The 20,733-nt window shown below is 35.6% G+C and overlaps 1 protein-coding gene across 1 annotated transcript in view; it reads left to right on the top strand.

Annotated features, from left to right (window-relative positions):
* ATRX (ATRX, chromatin remodeler) overlaps positions 1–20,733 on the top strand; it is a 67,955-nt gene that overhangs the window by 26,173 nt on the left and 21,049 nt on the right. Inside the window, exons 11-23 of the mRNA XM_026039125.1 lie at positions 5,424–5,554; positions 6,157–6,336; positions 7,654–7,747; positions 7,877–7,985; positions 8,347–8,526; positions 8,886–9,027; positions 9,665–9,774; positions 13,702–13,848; positions 14,059–14,236; positions 15,999–16,136; positions 16,488–16,663; positions 17,736–17,853; positions 20,577–20,707. Coding sequence (XP_025894910.1) covers positions 5,424–5,554; positions 6,157–6,336; positions 7,654–7,747; positions 7,877–7,985; positions 8,347–8,526; positions 8,886–9,027; positions 9,665–9,774; positions 13,702–13,848; positions 14,059–14,236; positions 15,999–16,136; positions 16,488–16,663; positions 17,736–17,853; positions 20,577–20,707 — 1,834 coding nt within the window. The remainder of the gene's footprint in view (positions 1–5,423; positions 5,555–6,156; positions 6,337–7,653; positions 7,748–7,876; positions 7,986–8,346; positions 8,527–8,885; positions 9,028–9,664; positions 9,775–13,701; positions 13,849–14,058; positions 14,237–15,998; positions 16,137–16,487; positions 16,664–17,735; positions 17,854–20,576; positions 20,708–20,733) is intronic.

Below are 20,733 nucleotides of genomic sequence, written 5' to 3'. Positions count from 1 at the left end.
CGTAAAGTATTGCTCAGTTAYGAGCTGGAGTTTCTTTTTTGGAAGTTATTGTAGTTAGACTAAACATTTGTTCAACAAAATTTTATACAGTATTTCAGAAACTGATTTTTTTGCCACATAGTGTATATGCGACCAGCTTCCTAGGTTTGCACAATTGCTGATGGAGTCTTTTTCTGCTTCTGAGCCTTACTAGTTTAGAATATGGTATCTTTGTTTCATAGAGTTGTATGTTTTGATATGTGACTGAAGTAAATTTTAAAATCGCTGTTTTATATCCTTTACAGACCTCAGTTTGGCATCAAAATGTTGCTGCTGATATAGTTCTTGCCTGCTTTCAGTCATAAAATTTAATGAAGTAATTCAGCTTTTTAGGGACTTACAGCACAGGGTCATAAGCAGAACATGTAAACATTGGTGATGACCAGATTTTTTAAAATGATGCTTTAATTTTAATCCAGTTTTAATTTTTTTCTTTTCATTTTCTGTTTTTGCTTAAGCGCTTATGGTTGATAATTTAGCCAATACAGTTTTGTCAAAGTTCAGCGTTTATAGAACAAATGCTAACTGACAGATCTTCATTATTAGTTTAAGAGATATATTGGGAAATGAGTTAACCCAATTGGTAAAGAACAAACCGGTAATATCGCTTTAGGTTTTAAAAATCAGTTTCTGTAATTTGTGTTTAAGCTGAACCTTTGTTGACTTTTTAAAATAATATTTTGAATATATATTCTGAGTTGAGGAAGTGTTTGTTGATAGATTTGTCTACCTTCAGACATGTTAACTGGTAACTGCAGTCTGATTTTGCATTCAGCATGCCTTGTACTTGGCCCTAAAATCAGAGAAAAGTGTTAAAAGATGGAACAAATTCTGAGACGTTAAAAGCTTGTTTTCTGTTTACTCCACACAAAGTGTTTAAATAGTTTACCTACTATTCAGATAAGTTGCCTATTTCCTTCTAGGCCAAAGAGGGTACACGGTACCTACTGGGTATTTGTAGTGTGGGAACTCTCATGTTTGCAAGTCTCTAGTTAGATGTTTTTATTTGCATACCTTTGGATGTGCATGACATGAATATTAGTCTTGAAATCCTTTTTGCCAAAATGCAATATCCAAGTGGGTCATAATATGMCAGACAGTGCTGTATGCTTTCATCTTATGTTGTGTAATTATCTATTATTGGTCCTTCTAATCTTTTAAATGCTACTGTTTAATGTTTGCAGCAGTTTTGTTCATTAAGTACATAGTGTATTTAATGCAGAATGCCTTTAAGTATTTGATGGATGCAATAAATTTTTGTAAAACATTTTTCTTGTCCAAGCATTTAATTTAATACAACTCTGACAGCTTTCAGATCGGACTGTTTCCACAAAGACAGTACAGTATTTAGAACAAGATGTTTGGCAGTTTTGACTAATTTTTGCAACATGTATGACATTTCATTGAAGCGTTCATCTCTTAAAATATATTTTAAATGGATCTAAATTTTAAAAAGTGTGTCAAAGACCCCATTTAATTCAGTAGTGCTCTAGCTGAAAAAATGGTGCCTCTTATTAGCCCCATACAGATGTCTTTATTTTTTCTCTCTCTCTGTCCTCTCCTCTCTTTCTCTCTCCCTCTCTCCACTCTATCCCCTTAAAGGCTTGTTTTGGGCAACTTTATTTCTACATGTAATTAGTAGGTATTTAGGAACACTACGTGTGAGTTGATATTTAATTGATAATAATATATCATACTAATTAATATCTTAAGTTCTGACTATTTTTAAGAGTAGCTGTTTTATAGTCAGCATTGGCTCATCAAGAGTTTTGGCAAGCTGTAAATGAGTCCATCACATTGGCTCCCTAAAATTCATTACCAAGAATGGTGCAAATTATTTTGTGGACTTGATTCCACATCACGAGAGGCTGCACCTACTATTCCATTTTTACTGAAATGTCTGAAGGATAATAAAAGGTAATTCTATACTGTGACTTTCAGTTTGCTTACCTCTTTTTTAATGTTTTTCTTTAGCATAAATTAGAAAGTATATTGTAACCAGTTTATCTTAAAATCTTTTCATTCTCCTAAAAGTGAAGTGTATTTAAATCCTAATTCTACATATATACTATTATTTTATTCTAGAATTGCTTTTATATGCCATGGCTGAGATTGTGGCCCTATTCTGCAAGGCAGTGTGTGAATACATCCTCGAAAAAATGTTCTTTTAAGCTYGCTATCTGCTTAGCTAAGTGGGAACAGGAGTAGGCAGTTGCTCAAGGTCACAGTAAGTCAGTGGCAGAATTGAGAATGAAATGCAGGGTTCTTTACTGCCTGAAGTCCTGTGCAGAAGATAATACAGCTTCCTGTGTTTTAAAGGTTTCTATAGTATTTAATTGTTAAATCTAGGTTGCCAAGAATATATTTTATTTCCTTGACCCCCGGAAATATTACAGTATCTTTAATTTTCATGGATTTCTTTTGGAAAATGGGAGGGAGAGGGTGTTTTCACGCTACCACGACTTGTTTTTCTTGGTGCTTGCAGTTTGATATTAAAACAAACATGAAAATGTTAAAGGAAAAGCATGAAGTTTCTTAGCATAGGAACCGGTTCGCTTTTAATGGATTTATATCTTAAAATAGGAATGTTATGCTATTTTGAACCACTTATAATTTTAATGTAAACTAATTTCAGGAGCACAGTACTCAATTTATATAAACTGTTATATCAGTCATTTATCAGATGCATTTACAATGTTTAATAYGTTTATTTCTAAAATCGTTTGTATTGAATTCTGTTCATTTATGTGGTTACGTTAAAAGCAGAGKTCTTTTAGATTCTGGGCGTGTCTGAACCATGTCTTACACTATTAGTCTAATGTTGCTACAGTCAAACAAATTGAAGAGAATGTAGCTGTATCCGTTCAGTAAGTTGCTCCACCTGCTTTAGATTTAGAGTGGTTGAGTCTTCATCCTAGCTATGAAGGGGTTTTTTTTTCTATTTCACAGAGTATATAAGCTATCAGTTACCAATCCACATCATTATAAATAATTAGAAACTAATGAGTTTACCCAGAGTGGAGGTCGAGCTGGCTGTTGGGATGAAGGACAATGGGTCTTCATAGGGAAGCAGTGGCTTGTTTTCTTTATGAGTAGTAGATTTTTGTGTATGGGTGGTGGATGTTTCAAAGTGAATGATTTACTCAGCTTTTTTTTTTTCCATAAAAACATTACGAAAGTAAAGAACAAATAAACCCCCCTGTCTTGTCTTGTTATGCCCCAGTGTGCTTTTGTTTAAAAAAAAAAAAAAAAAAAGAGTTGTGTGAAAGGTGAGTATCATTGTCCAAATTCAAGTTTTTATTGACTTTGCTAACATTATTGGGAGTAATACAGAATAAGTCAGATGCAGTATTACTGGACAGTTCTTTGAGGATTAAATTTTAAAATTTTGCAATTTCTTTTAGCATTGCTACTTTAGTGTCCAAAGCAACAGGATGCTGGTGGTGGTGGTGGTGGTGGTGGTGATGATGATGTTTTTTAAATATGAAAGGTGATGAAAAGTTGCCAAACTGCTTCTGTCTGCATTCTAGGTTAATAATTGACATCAAAAGTTTTTTAAAAAGATTTTGTTATATTCCAAACAGTTTCATTCTGAAGAAAATGTTCTTCAAAGCATTAACAGATGGAAGAAATACGATCTTAACTCCTAACATGAGCCATGTCTTTTTTATTCTTATTATTTTTACCTTGTCTAATTCCCTTTCCTAAATCCTTTGAAAGGGATAATACAAAAACTGACTGAAGAGGATGTTACTTTATCTGTGGCCTTTAAGTTTCACTTGGTTTACAGTGTGATATATTGACGTATATGGAAATAAAAACTTACCAGGACTGTTACATTGGGACTGTTTCTTTAGAAAGCCATTTTTTTCAAAGAAAATATGTTTGGGTTTTTTTTTTCATTTGTTTTGAATGCTGACAGTTTGTGAATCACTGAGCAATCTGAAATGGCTTCATGTTGTTGACAAATACATTTTACTTCCATTTTTTAATAATAACACATATTAACTTCAGAGCATTTGTGGAAGTTATAGTAGTGTATTACAAGCAAGAAAAGGGACAGTATGAAGTATGATGAAAGATATCTTGGAAAGATTCCTTTTGAAAAGTTCCTTTCTTTTGGGGTCACATGTTGTACGGTGGAAAGTGAAATACAAATTTATTAAAATGTAGTTTGTAGCTTGGGTACATAAGAAGCCGTACTGCAGGGTTCGTTGTTCCTATGCCTGTTCCAAGTGCACCATAGATTGTGATTCTCTTTCATGGGCTTTGAACTGCTGTTTTGATTGGAATAAACCATCCTGTTCTGAACTATGTGCTTACAATATACACTAATGGAAAAAAAAATAGACCAGATCTGACCTAGGAAAGAAGTTTTTCATTGAATTTTGAGGACTATGGAAAGATAATCTTTCTGATACTTGTTGGAGAATGGTTTGAGGCCTGGTTTCATTCTTTCAGGACTTTTTTTCCCCCTCGAAGAAGAGGGAAAGTTCTTGGATAAGTCCACTGTTTTCCTGTCCATTTGACATGTCATTTCATGCCTTCCCTTGGATATATTTTCATATTAGATTTTCTGKTTTTTTATGTGTTGCAAGAGCATGTAAAGAAAACATTTTTCCATGGGAAGTTTTTGTATGTTAGCTGAAAATATTCTTGTCTTGAGATGAATGTATGAAGCTGACCAAACAGTTTGCAGGACAGCAAATAAGATTTTCTGTAAAGTTCGGGTCCCTTATTGTTTGATAGATTGTTTTTTACTCTGTGTGTGTGTTTGTGTGCGCACATATACACATGCATATGTATCTTTTTCTATAGTTGCCCTAGTGGAAGTGCTTGCAGATATTTGTGGGATTTAATGTGGTTTCTTTTTCGCAAGCACTTGTTAGCAGTTCCTCCTGGGACACCATGAGTTACACCAGTTACTACAGCATCACTTTTGCAGCCAAGTGGGTGCAGGCAATTAGAATGGAAACACAAATGAGGCAAAATGTGTAAATGCAGGGAAATAATCTTTTTTATTATTTCTGTTTTAGCAGGGAAGAATTGAACCAGTAGCAGAAGAAAAAAAATGGGTTTATTCTGTTAAAATGTTTATATGTGTATGTAGTTAATAGTTTCTCTAGTCTTGTAAAGTGTGAAACTGCTGTTTTAAGGAGCATTATAAACATCAGTTTTCTAAAAGCAAGTTAACATGTTACAATTAATGTGAGATTTTGCTGATATATCCTGTCTTTATCACCATGACTTTTTTCATCACGTGTTTTTTTTGTTCAGCTTTCAACTTGATTTTTGAAGTTCTGAATGGTGTGTAGGATTACATATATTGTTCACAGATTTGCTTGAGCAATGGAATACATAGTTTTTTCTGTTTTACTTCAAAGAATTGCCAAGAAAATGCTTTTAGAAGAAATCAAAGCCAATCTTTCCTCTGATGAGGATGCATCTTCAGATGAAGAGTCGGATGAAGAAGAAAAGAAAACTGGAAAGGCAAATGAAAACCCAGCAGATGATGGTGAGCACCAAAAAGCAGCTGGAAAAAAAAAGTGGTGCTGTAGTATCTGTCATAATTTCAAAGATCCTGTAGAGAAAATCGAAATTAGTAACGTTTCTTTAGTTTCAGCAAAAAAAAATCAATCGACTGCTATTGATAGCAGTTTGCCAAGTGTGTATTACCATGTGTCAGCATGTATTACCATTAGGATTATTAACCCAAGCTCCCGTGGAAGTGTGTGTGTGGGGGGGTTATTGTTGTTTGGGKKTTTTTTTGTTTGTTTGTTTATTTGTGTGTTTTTGGGGGGTTTTTGGTTAGTGGTTAGGTTTTGTGACCAATTCAGCATTCCCAGGGATATGTGAAGAACGGTGCTTAAAAAACAGTAGGACATGTAAAAGCTCAGGAGTGATATGACTAACAAATGCACTTGTTGCTACAGATAATTGAGACGATCAGAAAGTGTAAAATATGTATGCTTGGAAGGCAAAACTGCATGTTATTGTTCATAATTCCCCCMAAAAAGTGCAGAAAATAGTCAAAATTTATTTTTAATTTTAATTTTGACTAAATTTTAAATAAGAAAATAATTACCAGTGTGCATATTGCATTGATATCTCTGACAGAAGAGAATGAAAAGGAAGAAAATTCGGAGTCGGATTCAGATGAGGAAGAGTCCAAGAAGCCTCGCTACAGACACAGGCTGCTGCGGCACAAACTCCCCATGAGTGACGGAGAGTCTGGCGAGGAGAAGGCGGCGAAACCCAAAGAGACAAAAGAAGGGAAGCGCAGAAATAGAAGGAAAGGTATCAGATCGCAGCTTAAATTTCCTGTCACAGGGAGTTCTTGCTTCTCTAAAACAGGTCCAAAGCACACCAAACTGGATATTTGTAGTAAAAGTCTGTACTTTTAAAGCRTCTATAGAGACTTTCACGTATATTAAATATGCAATTTCCGTTATCTGTATTTGATAACTACTTTTGTTCAAAATGTGAAAGTGGCTGCAGCTCGTAACAGCTCTCTGGGCTTAACTCTATCCGTTGAATTGGGTTAATATTGTTAAATCTTGAATAACAGTGCTAAACTCAGTATAACTAAGTCATGAATCTCAGTTTCTCTCTTAACAGCCCAAGGAAAAGAGAAATTGTATAAATAGGCCACTGTGTCACCAGAAACTTCCTCTTGCCGTGGTTTGAATGCTGCAAGCTTTAATGGAGCACCAGATGGCAGTGTGAAACAGTGCTTGATTTTTCTCATTTTCCTTATGGACTTGTTACTTTAGCAGTAACATTTATTTCAAAAACTATATATAATTCTCAACACAGCGTCAACCTGCACATAAGGAGTGGCCAGAGTAATTCCCAGAACACTTCAGCAATAACCCTGTAAATTGCGTTGTTCCCATCTAGAGCAATACACTTTTTTTCAGCTCAGTGTTTTAACCCCTCCATTATTAATATTGTTTCCCCAAGTGTGTAAAACAATCTGTGTTTGAAATCTGCTACTCATAAAACATTTCAGCTTTCCAGTGTGTTCAAAGTCAAATTATTTAGCAAGTGTTGAATAGCATGCTGCTTTTAATTACCCAAGAATGCCAGGGATGACTCCTAAAGGTAGTCATGGAAATATTACCTAACTAACTCTCTGCTAACCTACCTAACTGCTCTTTTAAATGTACTTTTAATTGACCTTTTAGCCAGTTTTAAACTTGTGTTGCCTGAAGCAATTTCAAGGTATAAATACAATACTTTAATTGCCCAAGTTGTTAKTAAATTAGTGTTGTTTTCATGAATCATGAAGAGTAAATCATGATTATAAAAATATTTGCAACAAAAGCCTATTTAAGGAAAAAACATCTTGTTTACTGAAGAGTTCTATATTCTTCCTCCATGTGGAGCATAAGAGGCCATTTGTAAGGACTCAACCAGTGCTCACATCTTTTCTACTTTGGACACCTATTGCTGTTGCTCCCTCTTGATACATTTTATGGCACTCATTCTGCTAGAAATTAACTGCTATGRTGATTTTTTTATTTTTAAACAATATGTTATATGATTACAAAATAAGTGATGCTGCTGGGTTCACCATAATATTCAATATGAAATCCTATTTTATTTTCCAAGTGAGCAGCGATGATTCAAATGACTCAGAGTTTCATGAATCTGCAGTTAGTGAAGAAGTTAGTGAGTCTGAAGATGACCAGCGTCCAAGAACAAGGTACTGTTACTTGCATGAAAGCGGTATATATTCTGCTGCTTAGCATTATGTTTTGTGTATTTTTTTAGCATTGTTCATCAGTGAAGCGATAATTTACCTTTTTTTTAACAAACGATACTCTTCTGATAGATCTGCCAAGAAAGCTGAGGCAGAAGAAAACCAGCGCAGTTACAAGCAGAAAAAGAAACGAAGGCGTATAAAGGTTCAAGAGGATTCTTCAAGTGAGAATAACAACAAGGTACTATATTGTGCTGTTAATATATTGTCTTAATGTATATTATATTTAATGTATTAATTTTTAATATATTATTTATATAGTCCATAGTACCATATGATAACAGTACTTTTAGAACTACCTTGCAGAGGTTACCCTTAATATCTCAGAATATGGTATAATTAGGGTGGTACTTGTGTTATCATGCTGACTATCTTGTCTTAAAGAAAAAAGCTTATTTTTTCTGTGAGCTAATCTAGTTATGTATAAAAAAAATTTGAATATAAGTATTATATACATGTATATTAAAAGAATCTAAAAAGATTTTGGTGATCTTGTGGTTTTTTTTTTTTTGTAAATGGGTAATTTGTTTCATTTCTAATAGGATAATTCTGAGGATGAGGAAAATGATGACTCAAAATCACCTGGAAAAGGCAGGAAGAAAATAAGGAAAATTATTAAAGATGATAAGCTTAGAACAGAAACCCAAAATGCACTTAAAGAAGAAGAAGAAAGAAGAAAACGCATTGCAGAAAGAGAACGAGAAAGAGAGAAATTGAGAGAGGTATGTTCTATTTTCCTTGCAAAACATTGCTAGGAAGATAAATTACTGAAGATGTTTAAAATATCATATTTTTATCTCAGTTTAATTTGGTAAGTAACTTCTAGAGCTGCTTGCTTGTAGCCATGTAAGCCACAATTGGAGTTGTATTTTGCTGTACATTAAGATTTTTGTAAGTTTTATTTAAGATTAATTATGTCTTAAGCTGTTTATTTCCTGTTATAGTTGTCTGGTGTTTTACTTTTCATGGGGTGGGGAGGGGAGGTTCACCTTGAAGCAAGCGTACAGTGCAAAGGTTTGAGGCTTTGCAAAATGCTTAGTGAAGTGTGAGTATTCCTACCATGCACTGTTTCTGCTTCCAGGTGATAGAGATAGAAGATGCTTCACCTCTGAAATGTCCAATTACAACTAAGCTAGTTTTAGATGAAGATGAAGAAACCAAAGAACCATTAGTGCAGGTTCACAGGAGTATAGTTACCAAACTGAAACCACACCAAGTAGATGGTAAGAAATGAAAGAGGTATTTATTGATTGATTTTTAYCCTGATAATATGGCTAATACAACCCAAATTAGAGTAAAATTCCTTCTTAGGCAAAAGGCAAAACACAGGGTTTAATATTTCATTTTTGAAAGATCTAAACAAAAATAAATGAGATCAGCAATACATTATTCCATTGTAGAGACAAAGAATCTTAGGAATGTAGAGTCRAAAGGGGCCTCAGAATCATCCAGTTACCTGCACACAGACAAAAGGAAGTGTATATTTGCCCTTCTGGAGAAAAAAAAGACTAATTGCTTGTTACAATTTTCAGTGAAGATTCCACAATCTTCCAGTACTTCTTTATCTTTTGGGGACTTCTTGTCAGGAATATTTTTCCTAATACCTGACATGTCTTTATTGCAAGTTTCTATATTGCTTGTTCTTCTCAATTTTTCTCCAAGATCATTATCTCTAACTTTTCCATTCCMTGGAAAATCTCTGGACTTGCTCCAGTTCTTAAAGGAAGATACCCTGAACCAAACACAGCAGTTGAGTTGAAGCCTCATTGGKGCTGAGTTTAGCAGAGTAGACTACCTCTTATCAGCTGAATTTTAATAAAATAAGATCTAATAATACATATATTTTAAAATATTCTTCAGGTGTTCAGTTCATGTGGGATTGCTGTTGTGAATCTGTAAAAAAAACAAAGACATCTCCGGGTTCTGGATGCATTCTTGCTCACTGTATGGGTCTGGGGAAGACATTACAGGTAAGGAACAAAAGTCCCCTGGTCTGTAGCTTGTGCTTGCATGCTGAACCAACAAAAGGCAATTTTAATAACTTTCAGAATAGTAAAAATAACTATTTCTGAAAGAGGTTTGATCACTATAATTGTGCAAATTCTGCTATATATTTGTGCATCATCTGCTGTAGACYTTTCTAAAAATGAAATCAGGAAAGAATTTGTATTTATGAGAAATTTATATTTAGTTATAAGTGATGTGTTGCTCCCTATCAACCCAGAATAACAGAATGGAGGTAGTAGTAGATCAAGAACCTCTGTTTCTAAACTACTTTAATAATTAATCCTGAGCAGGTTGTACTGTTTTACTGTGCTCTTCATTCTTTTGTTACGATTTAAATTTTCATTTTCCTCACAGTTTTTGGATTTATTTGCTACACTGCTGAAATAGAGATTTGTAGTGCATTTTTTGTCATTTAGTGTCTCCTAATAGTTGTGGTTTAAGATAAACAATGCATTCTAAGCATTTAAGCTTAGTTTATCTTAAAGCTTAAGCTTATCTTAAACATATGTTATGTTTAAGATAAACAATGTAGACTGTTCTAGGTTGCGGCAGGAGGTAGCTTGTTTTATTTTTCAGTGATTATTTGTCATTGTGCATTGCAAACATTTAAGACTCGAAGACATTATTGCCTTGGAAGTAACCATAGGAGTTTGAGCCAGTTTTAACTTTTTTTTTTTTTTTTTTTGGTTCTTTGTTTCCTTCTTTACATTTTATGACAATGTGAAGCAAAAAGACTTTACAATTCTTTGCTTCTTGAGATCTTTGAGTTTAAGCCTCCTTTCTCATGTCAGTGCATGTAAACTCTTCCTTCTCTACACTGCTGAAGACTATTTCCTAAAATAAAGTTACAGAGTAATAGAGCATTAATGAATAGTATTTCCATATACCTGTGTCTCCTTTCTTCCATGGTAAAATGACAAGTGGACAACTCTCCAGATCTGTAAGTCTTTAAAGTCTGAACTGCAAACCCTGTTTTAAAGTGTTTATTCCAAAACCGATTGCTGCTCATACCCCTCTTTCTTGGGCCTCTTAAATCATTGCAGGCTTCTGGAGATGCTTATGCTCTACCAAGGCACCTTCAACTTGAAAACACCTCTAGAGATCTAAATTCAATACTTTCTTGAATTCCCTAAGCCTCAGTATTTAGGTCTGTACGTTCTGAGGTAGTTAGATTCTGTTTGCTTTTTTTTTTCCCCTCTATATATCTSTATCTACATAAATTTTGGTTTTGAATTTAGGCAAATTTAGCATCACTGTAAATGCTGTAGACCAAGCAGTGGGGTGAATTGTCTATTTTGCTACTATGATGCCTCATTTGTTCCCAGGAAATCCTTTGACAGAAGAATTCTTCCCTTCTGAGAAAYAGGAAAGATGTTTTTTTTTAGATCTCTAAAGAAAGGAGAGTAATAGTCTCATCTGTGCTGAAGAGGACTGAACATTTACATTCATAGGTGGAAAGGATAGTGCCCTTAACTGGTGTCATCCTGAGCCTTCAGCAAGGAATCTGCTTCCTGCCTCTTGACCTGCAGGAAGGTGACTGTCAGTGCATCTTGCCAGAAAAATCTGCTGCCTATCGTTAGACAAGATTACTGCGGATAAAAGCAGGGCTGTTTTGGTCTCCWTGTCGTAATCCTTCATTGATGGATTCGGATGCTGTGTGCTCACTGCAGGAGACAGGAGGTATCCCTGTGTCTTTATTTGACCAACTGCCTGATGAAATGGTTATTAAGGAATTTGCAAGTTACTGTGCACCAATTTGATTCTCTAGCACAAGGTGAACACTAGAACTCGTATCTGCAGCTTCGACGAATACTGATATTTGTTATAATTGATTTCAAGTCTCCATCATTTCAGTCATGTCCTTCCTCCGGGATCAGTTCTTAGCTATGAAATCCCTTTTTTAGGAGATCTGCCCAACTCTTCTAAGTGAGGTTGTGGCTGCCAATTCTAGATCACGTAGCAGCTGGCAACACTTCATTCTAGGTTTCTTCTTCAAATGGAGGCACTTTAGYCATTCCTTGGAGCTCAGTCTCTTTAGCACGGTGATGATGCTTCTCAAAGAGGTTATTTTCTTCCTACAGTGAGGGTGATGGGATCCTCAAAGCGTCCATGAGGAAATGCCATCTCACCATCCTCTTCCAACTTGCACAGTTGTGGTGAATGCTTCCCCATTGGACTGGGAAGCCCTATCACAATACCTGAAGGCTCCAGATCTGTTCGTTCATAGTGAGGTCAGTATTTTGGCATCCTGGAATTCCAAGCTGTGTGAAAGATGTCTCAACCTTTTTGTGACATAGTGCAATTCAGAACCTGAAAGTGACAATAGCCAGTGTTGCAACATTGTCAGTAASGTAACGAACAAAGATCCTGTTGACAGTTGGTCAGGCTTTGATGCTTCTCTGCTTGCTATGAGAATTGTCAGAAGTGTTTGCTTTCTGTAGKGCTCATCTGCCATTCTAGTTGGCATTAGACATGTTCATCACCCCTGGAAGCTACTAAACAGGAGACAAGACAGCAGCTAAGCAGTCTTCAGTATTACTTCTAGATATTTCACATACTCCAGACAGAATCTAGCAGGAGACAGTTAATTCTTAGCTAGAATTACCTAAGCTTTACTGTATCAGATGCTTTCCTGTTTCTTGTTTTCCTCTCTAATCCTATTCTTACCTGAGGATCTTCAAAACGCAAAGTACTGTAGCAAATACTTGTTCCTGCTCTCTGTGACCTAGTTGAGACAAATTCTGTTTAAGACTTGGTGACCTTGCTAGATTTGGAGAATCTTCTTTCTTGACCTGGGAACCGCAAGATGCAGCGGCTGTTGTGGAGTGCTTCAGGTTGGAATAACACCTTTATTTACATGCCTCCGTTAACCAAAAACAAACAAACAAAAACCCTGAAGAGTATTGAGGAAACTGCGTTTTTTTTGTTATTTTGTTGATTCTTTTTTGAGTATCGTGGAGCTACAGAGAGGCAGAGGGGGAGCAATCATTCTGTATGTGTGTTCTTCGGGTAAAATAAGCTTCAATCTTAAATGCTTATGTTGACCAATGTATGGACAGAATGTTTCTGTTAAGTCCAACTGCTGATATTTAATTCATTAATGTTGAGACGAGAGAAACAAGATTTTGTCCATCCACAGTCATATAGAAATGGATTTTTACACGTGTCAAAATTCACCTTTGAACAGTCAAAAGACATACCGACTTCTGATTTAGGAATAATGGATTTTCAGGACTTGAAAACTTCCAGCATAAGGTTAATTTAAGGCTCTGCAGAATWTTAGAAATGAAATGCAGTCCGTGTTACTTCATATACTATATACTTAAATTTATACTATTTCATAGCACCAGATACTTCTCTGTGTGATCCACATGTGTTTGTAAGATTTGACAGTCTTTGATGATAACTTCTTCATCAAAAAAGCTACAGTGAAAAACACGTCTTAGTTGTTTTGACCGTTACAGTTGAGATAGCTGACTTGTTTTATTTTTGTGTGGTTCTTTGCCAGTGCTTGTGCTGTACTCTGTTATGGTGTTTGCCGTTTAGCTCTTACAAGAGCTAAATCAAAGAAGAGTTTTTAGAAGACTCTGTAAATCACAGAGAAGATTATCAGTAAAAGATCAGGGAAATAAAGCAGTTAGGGAGTTGCAGAGTCTCAAGGATAAAGGACTTGTATCATCAGTCTTCCAGGTAGATTCTTTCTGCATCTGAACATAAGATGCTTTCATCTTACGAAAGAAACACCAGCAATTTTACTTATTATAGCATCTGAAAGCTTGTTTGAACAAGACTTGGTAAGTTTTCTATGTAAATGTATATACACTTGTCTCTGTTCTGGATATTACAACTCAGTGCTTTATTTTGAGTTTGTTTGTGTTTTYCTCTTGCAGGTAGTAAGTTTTCTTCATACAGTCTTACTCTGTGACAAGCTGGATTTTCGAACAGCTCTGGTAGTTTGTCCACTGAACACTGCCTTGAACTGGCTGAATGAATTTGAAAAATGGCAAGAAGGTTTAGAAGATGATGAGAAACTAGAGGTATATGACTTAAAAAGAGTTCTTAAAAAAGAATAACTTCTGTGTAGTCGGGTTAAATAGTTGGCAAGGTCCACCACTCAAAATATAATTTAAGGAATGCACTTTATTTGAAAAATGAACTTAGAGTAATATGCTTTAGSAATTTAAATGTTATGCCACTGTTTGGTATTTTTAAGAGTAGATTTAAGCACGCCCTTTTCTCTTTGAAAGGTCTGTGAATTAGCAACTGTGAAACGCCCTCAAGAGAGAAGCTATATGCTCCAGCGTTGGCAAGATGAAGGAGGCGTGATGATAATAGGCTACGAGATGTATCGCAATCTTGCACAAGGCAGAAATGTGAAGAGTAGAAAACTTAAAGAAATATTTAATAAAGCTTTRGTTGATCCAGGTAGGTGAAAGTTAATGCACGTGTGTGTTTTATACGTTACACTTCCTGATTTGATTATGTGAGCTAAGTAATCAGGCATGTGGCAGTCTGTTTGAAAAGTCATTTTGAAAATAATGTTGGTGAGGGATTTGGGAGGGAGGTTGTTTGCTGAAGTACAGGAATAGGTGTTCAGAAACCACGCCTTGCACTTTCGTAAGTAGACTGTCAGTGATTTTGTGTATTAGRTCAAATAGGAAAATGAAGGTAGGAGTGAGGTTGCCTGTAACTGTTATGGATGAGGCAGTATCTCCTATGACCTTCTCAGTCTTGCCCTCTTGTGAATCTTCTTTTTTTTCTTGTTCTGTTCTTCCAAATCTGTGTAGACATTCTGGGACAACTTGGTAGCACTGCTAGGTTACTAACCTGTGTATATGTAATTAAGTTCAAAAACAGCAGCACCCTGAGCATTGACAACTTTGGATTATTTCACAGGAACAAGGAAAAGAAAGATCTTTCTGTTAGCTTYGTTGGTAGACAGGAATCATGCTGTTGGGCAAACTAATACTGAAATAACTCAGTAATTATTTTTATATTCCTTCAAGCTTTTCTCTGTTGAAACTAATGTCAAAGAGGCAAAAATGTGCTTTTGTTGTTATCCAGTGTTTTCTGATGGATTTTATTTGGCTAAACTAGTGGGGAAACTATCCCTGTGAATCCCAGCATTGGTGACATACCCAGCTGCCGCTAAGGAAAGGGGAGTTCCAAAGCTCTGTGCTGCCTTATTGCTGAGGCTGTAAAAGAGAAAATCTTTGCCCTGGGAGCAATTATAATTTTAAAAAGTGGCAAATCTGGTATTTGAGTGAAAATTTAATGACATGTGGCTGGTTAAGCTGAATGCTGCTAGAGTAGATATATTCCCTAGTAGTAGTTTACATTGCCCTGTATACGACAGAAGAGGGGACCAGAAAAGGGCAAGTTTAGGGAAGGTTTATAGGGGTGGAAATAGTGTGAGAAATGATTTCATTAATTAACTAGCTCTGCTATGTGAAATAACAGTGGGATTACACATTCATGCGAGGCAACTGCTAAAACACAGTTTATTGAGAGCTGTTGTGTTGTGCTTGCAGCATATCCATAATTTTATTTCTCTACGTGTTAATACTAGTAAAAATTCCATTACTGTTTAATTTGGAAAGAGCTCTTTAAGTCAGTTTTGTGTAAATGTCAGCTAAGTTCTTGTAGACCTCAAGATTGTGGACATTTTGCCATGACCTTCAGCTGCACGGTGGCAGTTTGTTTCTCTAATTCAGATCACATTTGATTGTGTGTCTGTATCTTAGATTTTAAATTGCTTTGGATACCCSTATCAGTGCTTATTTGCTGTCTTACTAAAGGAAAAAAGTAGATATGGCTACGTGGGTTTCAGTTTTGTTACAATTTACTGRTGACCAGTAGATGGCAGCATAAGATGAATTTAAGAAACAGTTTTATGAAATTTTGGCAAGATGAAAGAAAATATGTATGTATGCACACTTGGTGCACAGAGAGTTCATATCACCAGACTTCATTTAATTGCTCACAAAGATTTTTAATGTGTCACCGTTTACCAGATTAGCTACTGYGAATACCCATGAAAAGGTTAAACAAAAACTTTAATATTGCTAAAGCAAGACTATTGCAAAAACATACTAAAGTTCAGTAAGATCAGATTGGGTATCCTCAGGCTGCCAACTACTTTGTGATCATAAAAGATCTGAGATCTAATATTATTGTTTCTTTCTAGGTCCTGACTTTGTTGTTTGTGACGAAGGGCACATTCTAAAAAATGAAGCATCTGCAGTTTCTAAGGCAATGAATTCTATTCGATCTAGGAGACGAATAATTCTTACAGGAACACCACTGCAAAATAATCTTATAGAATGTGAGTATTTTTCTATGAATTAAGAAATGCTTATTTCCTTGAATACRCCTTTTGCCTCAGCAATATATAATTTGAATCGGTTGCAAAAATCTTCCTGAATATGGTTTTGTCATATGATTGTGTTGGTGTCTATCAGTCCTCCTCATTCTGTGAAGCATCTAAGATGAGATTACTTTAAAATGTGTRTTGGTTTGAGATATCCTTTATTGAAAATATTGTTTATAAAATTTCTTTTTGTTCAGCTGAAAGTATTTCTTAGATAAGACAAACTCATTTTCTGTTAGAACTAGCACTGCCATTACTACTGTACTTTCCGTTTTGAACAAAAAATGCCTGATGTTTCCATTCTAGATCACTGTATGGTTAACTTCATTAAGGAGAATTTGCTTGGCTCAATTAAAGAATTCCGGAATCGATTTATAAACCCAATTCAGAATGGTCAGTGTGCAGACTCTACCCTGGTAGATGTCAGAGTCATGAAGAAGCGTGCACATATTCTATATGAGATGTTAGCTGGATGTGTTCAGGTAAGAGCTGTTTAATTATCTAGATTAGCTGGTGGTCGGGAGAGAAATATTATTTAATTTTGTTCTAATAAAACATTTAAAGGACAATTACCCTGTAAATTTGCTATTAAAGTGGTCTTTTGAATACAGCTATCACTTTTGACTTTGACCAAAAATACATAATTTTTATCAAATGTCAGTGTATCTTGATCWGGACATATACCTATATTAGGGAATATAGATTGTTTTCTGTTAGGAGACAGAATTATATGGTAGAGAAGGACAAAAGTTATTTTAAAATATCCTAATTTTATTTTAATATATATTTAAATAATACACATGTAAAAACATACCTGCCTAAAAGCTGTCTGGAAAATTGGTATTCCATTGTTAGTCACTTGGTTCTRGACTCCTGTCTTTTTAATTTGTGGTAATCAGGACAATTGGGAAGAGGAAAGAAGGATGATTAATCATGTCTAGAAGGGTGGAGAAAAAAATTGGCTTAAAGCCCTTAAATTTAAAATAGAATAAAGCCAAAGGAAAAAAAAAGGTGACTCCTTGCTCTTCAGTTAGCTTGTTGGGATATTGTACCTTACATAGAAAATGTGATGCAGTAGGCACTAAGTATAGAGAAACTGCATACCSTAAAATAGAAAACAGTTACCTTCAGTGGGTAGGCAGTTGATTTGTGATACAAACTTTGGATACAAACTGCTTAACTTGCTTAGGCTTTCACAAAAATAGTTTTAGCATTAAAAAAAAATGTAGTGACTAGAGCAGCTATTAAAGCAGCAATCACCTTTACAAGGATGTGGAACTGGGACATGGGGTTCACTAATCCTGACTAGATGCTCCTGTGCTGTATGCTCATGTAGTTTGGACTAGTCAACCATGAATATAGAGGTAGGAAGGATTCTTTGTGAACARTGCCTCTATTTAGCATGTTTTTGTTTTGTTTTTCACTTTGGGATTGGAAAACATCTGCGTTATTGTAAYTTATGCAAGGTAATTTGTCACTTAGAATGTCAAAAGTTTTTTAGTTCAGCAAAGAATTTTTGTGTTTACGACTAACATTCTGTCTGTAAAATTACAGAGGAAAGATTACACAGCACTGACAAAGTTCCTCCCACCAAAATATGAGTACGTGCTAGAAGTTAGAATGACACCTATTCAGTGCAAGCTGTACCAATACTATCTGGATCATTTGACAGGTATGTAACTAATATTCAGGTTGAGGTTCATCTCTTTTCTTTTTTTCCCTCTTCTAAACATAAAACATGATTCATTCAGTGTCATTCTCTGCAGAGAAACAAATTATTGATGATAAGATTGGAAGACTAGTACTAAAACTAGAGATATAGCMGTGTAAGTGCACTGCAGAGCCATCCAATTTCCTTTTATCATCATGCTAGTTGAGGCTGTTATTTGTCAAATATTGGTGCTTTTGGGGAAACTGCCTCCTCTCTTGTTCTCAGAATTCACAAGTCTGTTTTTCCCCATGACCATGCTTTTCATCAGCTTTCGTTTCAGTCTGGACTGGTCTGTCTTTGGGTACTTGCTTCTTCCAAATTAAGAATAAACTTGTTTAATGGAAAGAATATGCAAAGGGAAGAAAAATGTGTTGTGAAGTGCTTTGCTGTATTAGAGAGACAGCCACTCAGGCTTGTAACTTAGTATGTAAAGATATCTAACTCTTAGCAGCACTTCTAAGGTCTGTGATGAGGGAAGTCTTGAGGAGCTCTTGCTGAGGTTGTGTTTATGGTCAGTCCTCAAGGAACCAGATTTCACAGTAGCAGCTTTGGGGATCTGGAGCCTTTCTGTTTAAGTACTGTTTATAATAGAGTTGATGGTCAGGGGTTGAAATCCATAGTCAGGAACCTTTAAGGCATTTGATGATAGGCAGGCTTGTGTCTAAAGCTTTAAAGCTTGTATTCGCTTCTTGCAGTGGCTACAAAATGTATTCCAGAGTCTGTTAGGCCAGTTTGCTATTGTTATTAATGTCTATCTCTAGTTGCTGTATTTTATTTTTTTATACAAAGTTCACGTTAACTGTTCTTCAAAACAGCATATAAACAAACCTGAACATTTATGTAGTGCTTGTTCCTAATGAGTCCTACGCTGCAGTCAGGTCTGCCTAGGCTGTTCTTCATAGAACATTCTGAGAAGCAGCTCTTTCGTATTCTGTTCATTTCTTCATTGTAAATGGCTCCCAAAAGCTCATAGCTTAAATAAAAAGGCATCAGCTATTTACTTTACAGGCACACGTCTGGGTGATTTGAGTTAAATTCCTGTTGTTCTTCATAGCAATCTTGCAGGGATGTTTTTGTAATTTCAGGCTGTACAACACAGGCTTTGTTGCTTTCCTGTTCTTTGAGATGGCAGAGTAGGTTCCTGCAAATCATTGATTAGCACAAGAGCTAGCGCTGTGTGGTTGCAAGTACTTTTTTTCTTCCTCTGTGCAGAAGCTTTTACTATAAGTACTACATTTTTTAATAAGCAGGCAGCAGATAAGAGGAAGTGGTCCTAAATCCAATTGTCTGTTAAAGTCAAGGGCTGATCCTTTTTCACACGTTTACTCCTTAGTGGGTTRATTTGGTGCCCTGAACTGGTCGAAAGCATTTTTTGGCTTTCTCTCTGTTAATTTGGGGTTAGTTTCCTGCCAGTCAAACCATCTAGGGATGCTCACCAGAGACAATCTGACAAAGAAGAGGGAAACAAGGGAGGGAGGGAAGGAGGGAAGAACCACCTCTTTGAGAGGAAGCAAGCTGGCTTCTCCAACTCTGGGATTTCTATTAAATACAAACTGAGTCTTCCTATTGAAGACAAAAGTAGCAGGGGAAGTTTTCTTTCTCATCTCTATTTTTAATAATGTTTTCCTTTCCCATAGACTACTAGAGAGGCATAGAACTAAATTTTACATACTTGAGATGCAGTTTTGCTAAGACAGTTGTCCTTCATATAACCAGAAGAAATATGTGTTTTGTTTCGGTGGTTCTTACAAATATAGTTTAAACTCTGCTAGGGCATACTAGCTCAGAGTTCAGGGCAGTAATTCTCTGATGTTACTCAGGACTGAGAAGATAAACTCATAATACTCTGCTTTTCTTGCAGTCAGGTTTACCAGAGACAGGGGAACAAAAAGGGGAAGATACTTGCTATAAATCCACCAAAAATTTGCTTTGTTAAAATGCTTATATTCTGTGTTTTACTGGGATTGCCTTGCCTATCTGACAAATGTTCTAGATAAGCTTTGTGTCTCTCTTATTATGGATACTTGATAATTTTGTTTTCTTGGTAGTTAGGTATACCTTAAATTATGTARCTATAATAAATATGAAATATTTATTCCTAATAACCATGAAATATGATGAGATTCAAGACCTTCAAGTTAGCATGTTGCTTAATGAGTCATTGAGGGTGCAAAAAAATAAATATAGCTGTAAACACTTTTCTGCACATWTGAGTTTGAATGATGAAATTAGGCTTAGATACTTTACTGTAGCAGATTAATACAGACAAACAAAGCTAGCTGAAAACAAWAAGATAAATTCACTGAAGGCTAAATGCAAATTTTACTTTGCTTTCTTTAGGCTGGGCTGCTTTTTCAGGCCTGCTTCTACAAAACCTAAGTAGACGTGACTATCCTTTTAACAGGATTTGGATTCATTCCTATATTGGGGAGAAATGCACTTCTATGTAAAAATGTAATCATGTTTCTCATTATCAAGAAAAGAAGGAAATCTAATTTTGACAACTTTAACTAGGRAAGAAATGCCTGGGCCTGAGTAATTTGACCTCTTTTACAAGAGACGTTACAATATGATGTGCATCTGGAAAGAACGCTCAGTACTGAGCTAATGGATTGTTCAAAGGGGATCAGTATGTGGCAAAGTCACTTCAGGGTTTCACTCTAAAATCTGAACTTTATTGTCAGGTGTAGGTGGTGGCAATGAAGGTGGAAGAGGCAAAGCTGGAGCTAAGCTATTCCAGGATTTCCAGATGTTGAGCAGAATCTGGACTCACCCTTGGTGTTTGCAGCTGGATTATATTAGCAAAGAAAATAAGGTAAATTAGATATATCAAAATACTCT

Source organism: Nothoprocta perdicaria, unplaced genomic scaffold, assembly GCF_003342845.1.
Source record: "Nothoprocta perdicaria isolate Ctin4 unplaced genomic scaffold, notPer1 scaffold_22, whole genome shotgun sequence".
Taxonomy (NCBI): domain Eukaryota; kingdom Metazoa; phylum Chordata; class Aves; order Tinamiformes; family Tinamidae; genus Nothoprocta; species Nothoprocta perdicaria.
The sequence above is the reverse complement of the archived record's forward strand: the minus strand, read 5'-3'. Positions and strand labels throughout refer to the sequence as shown.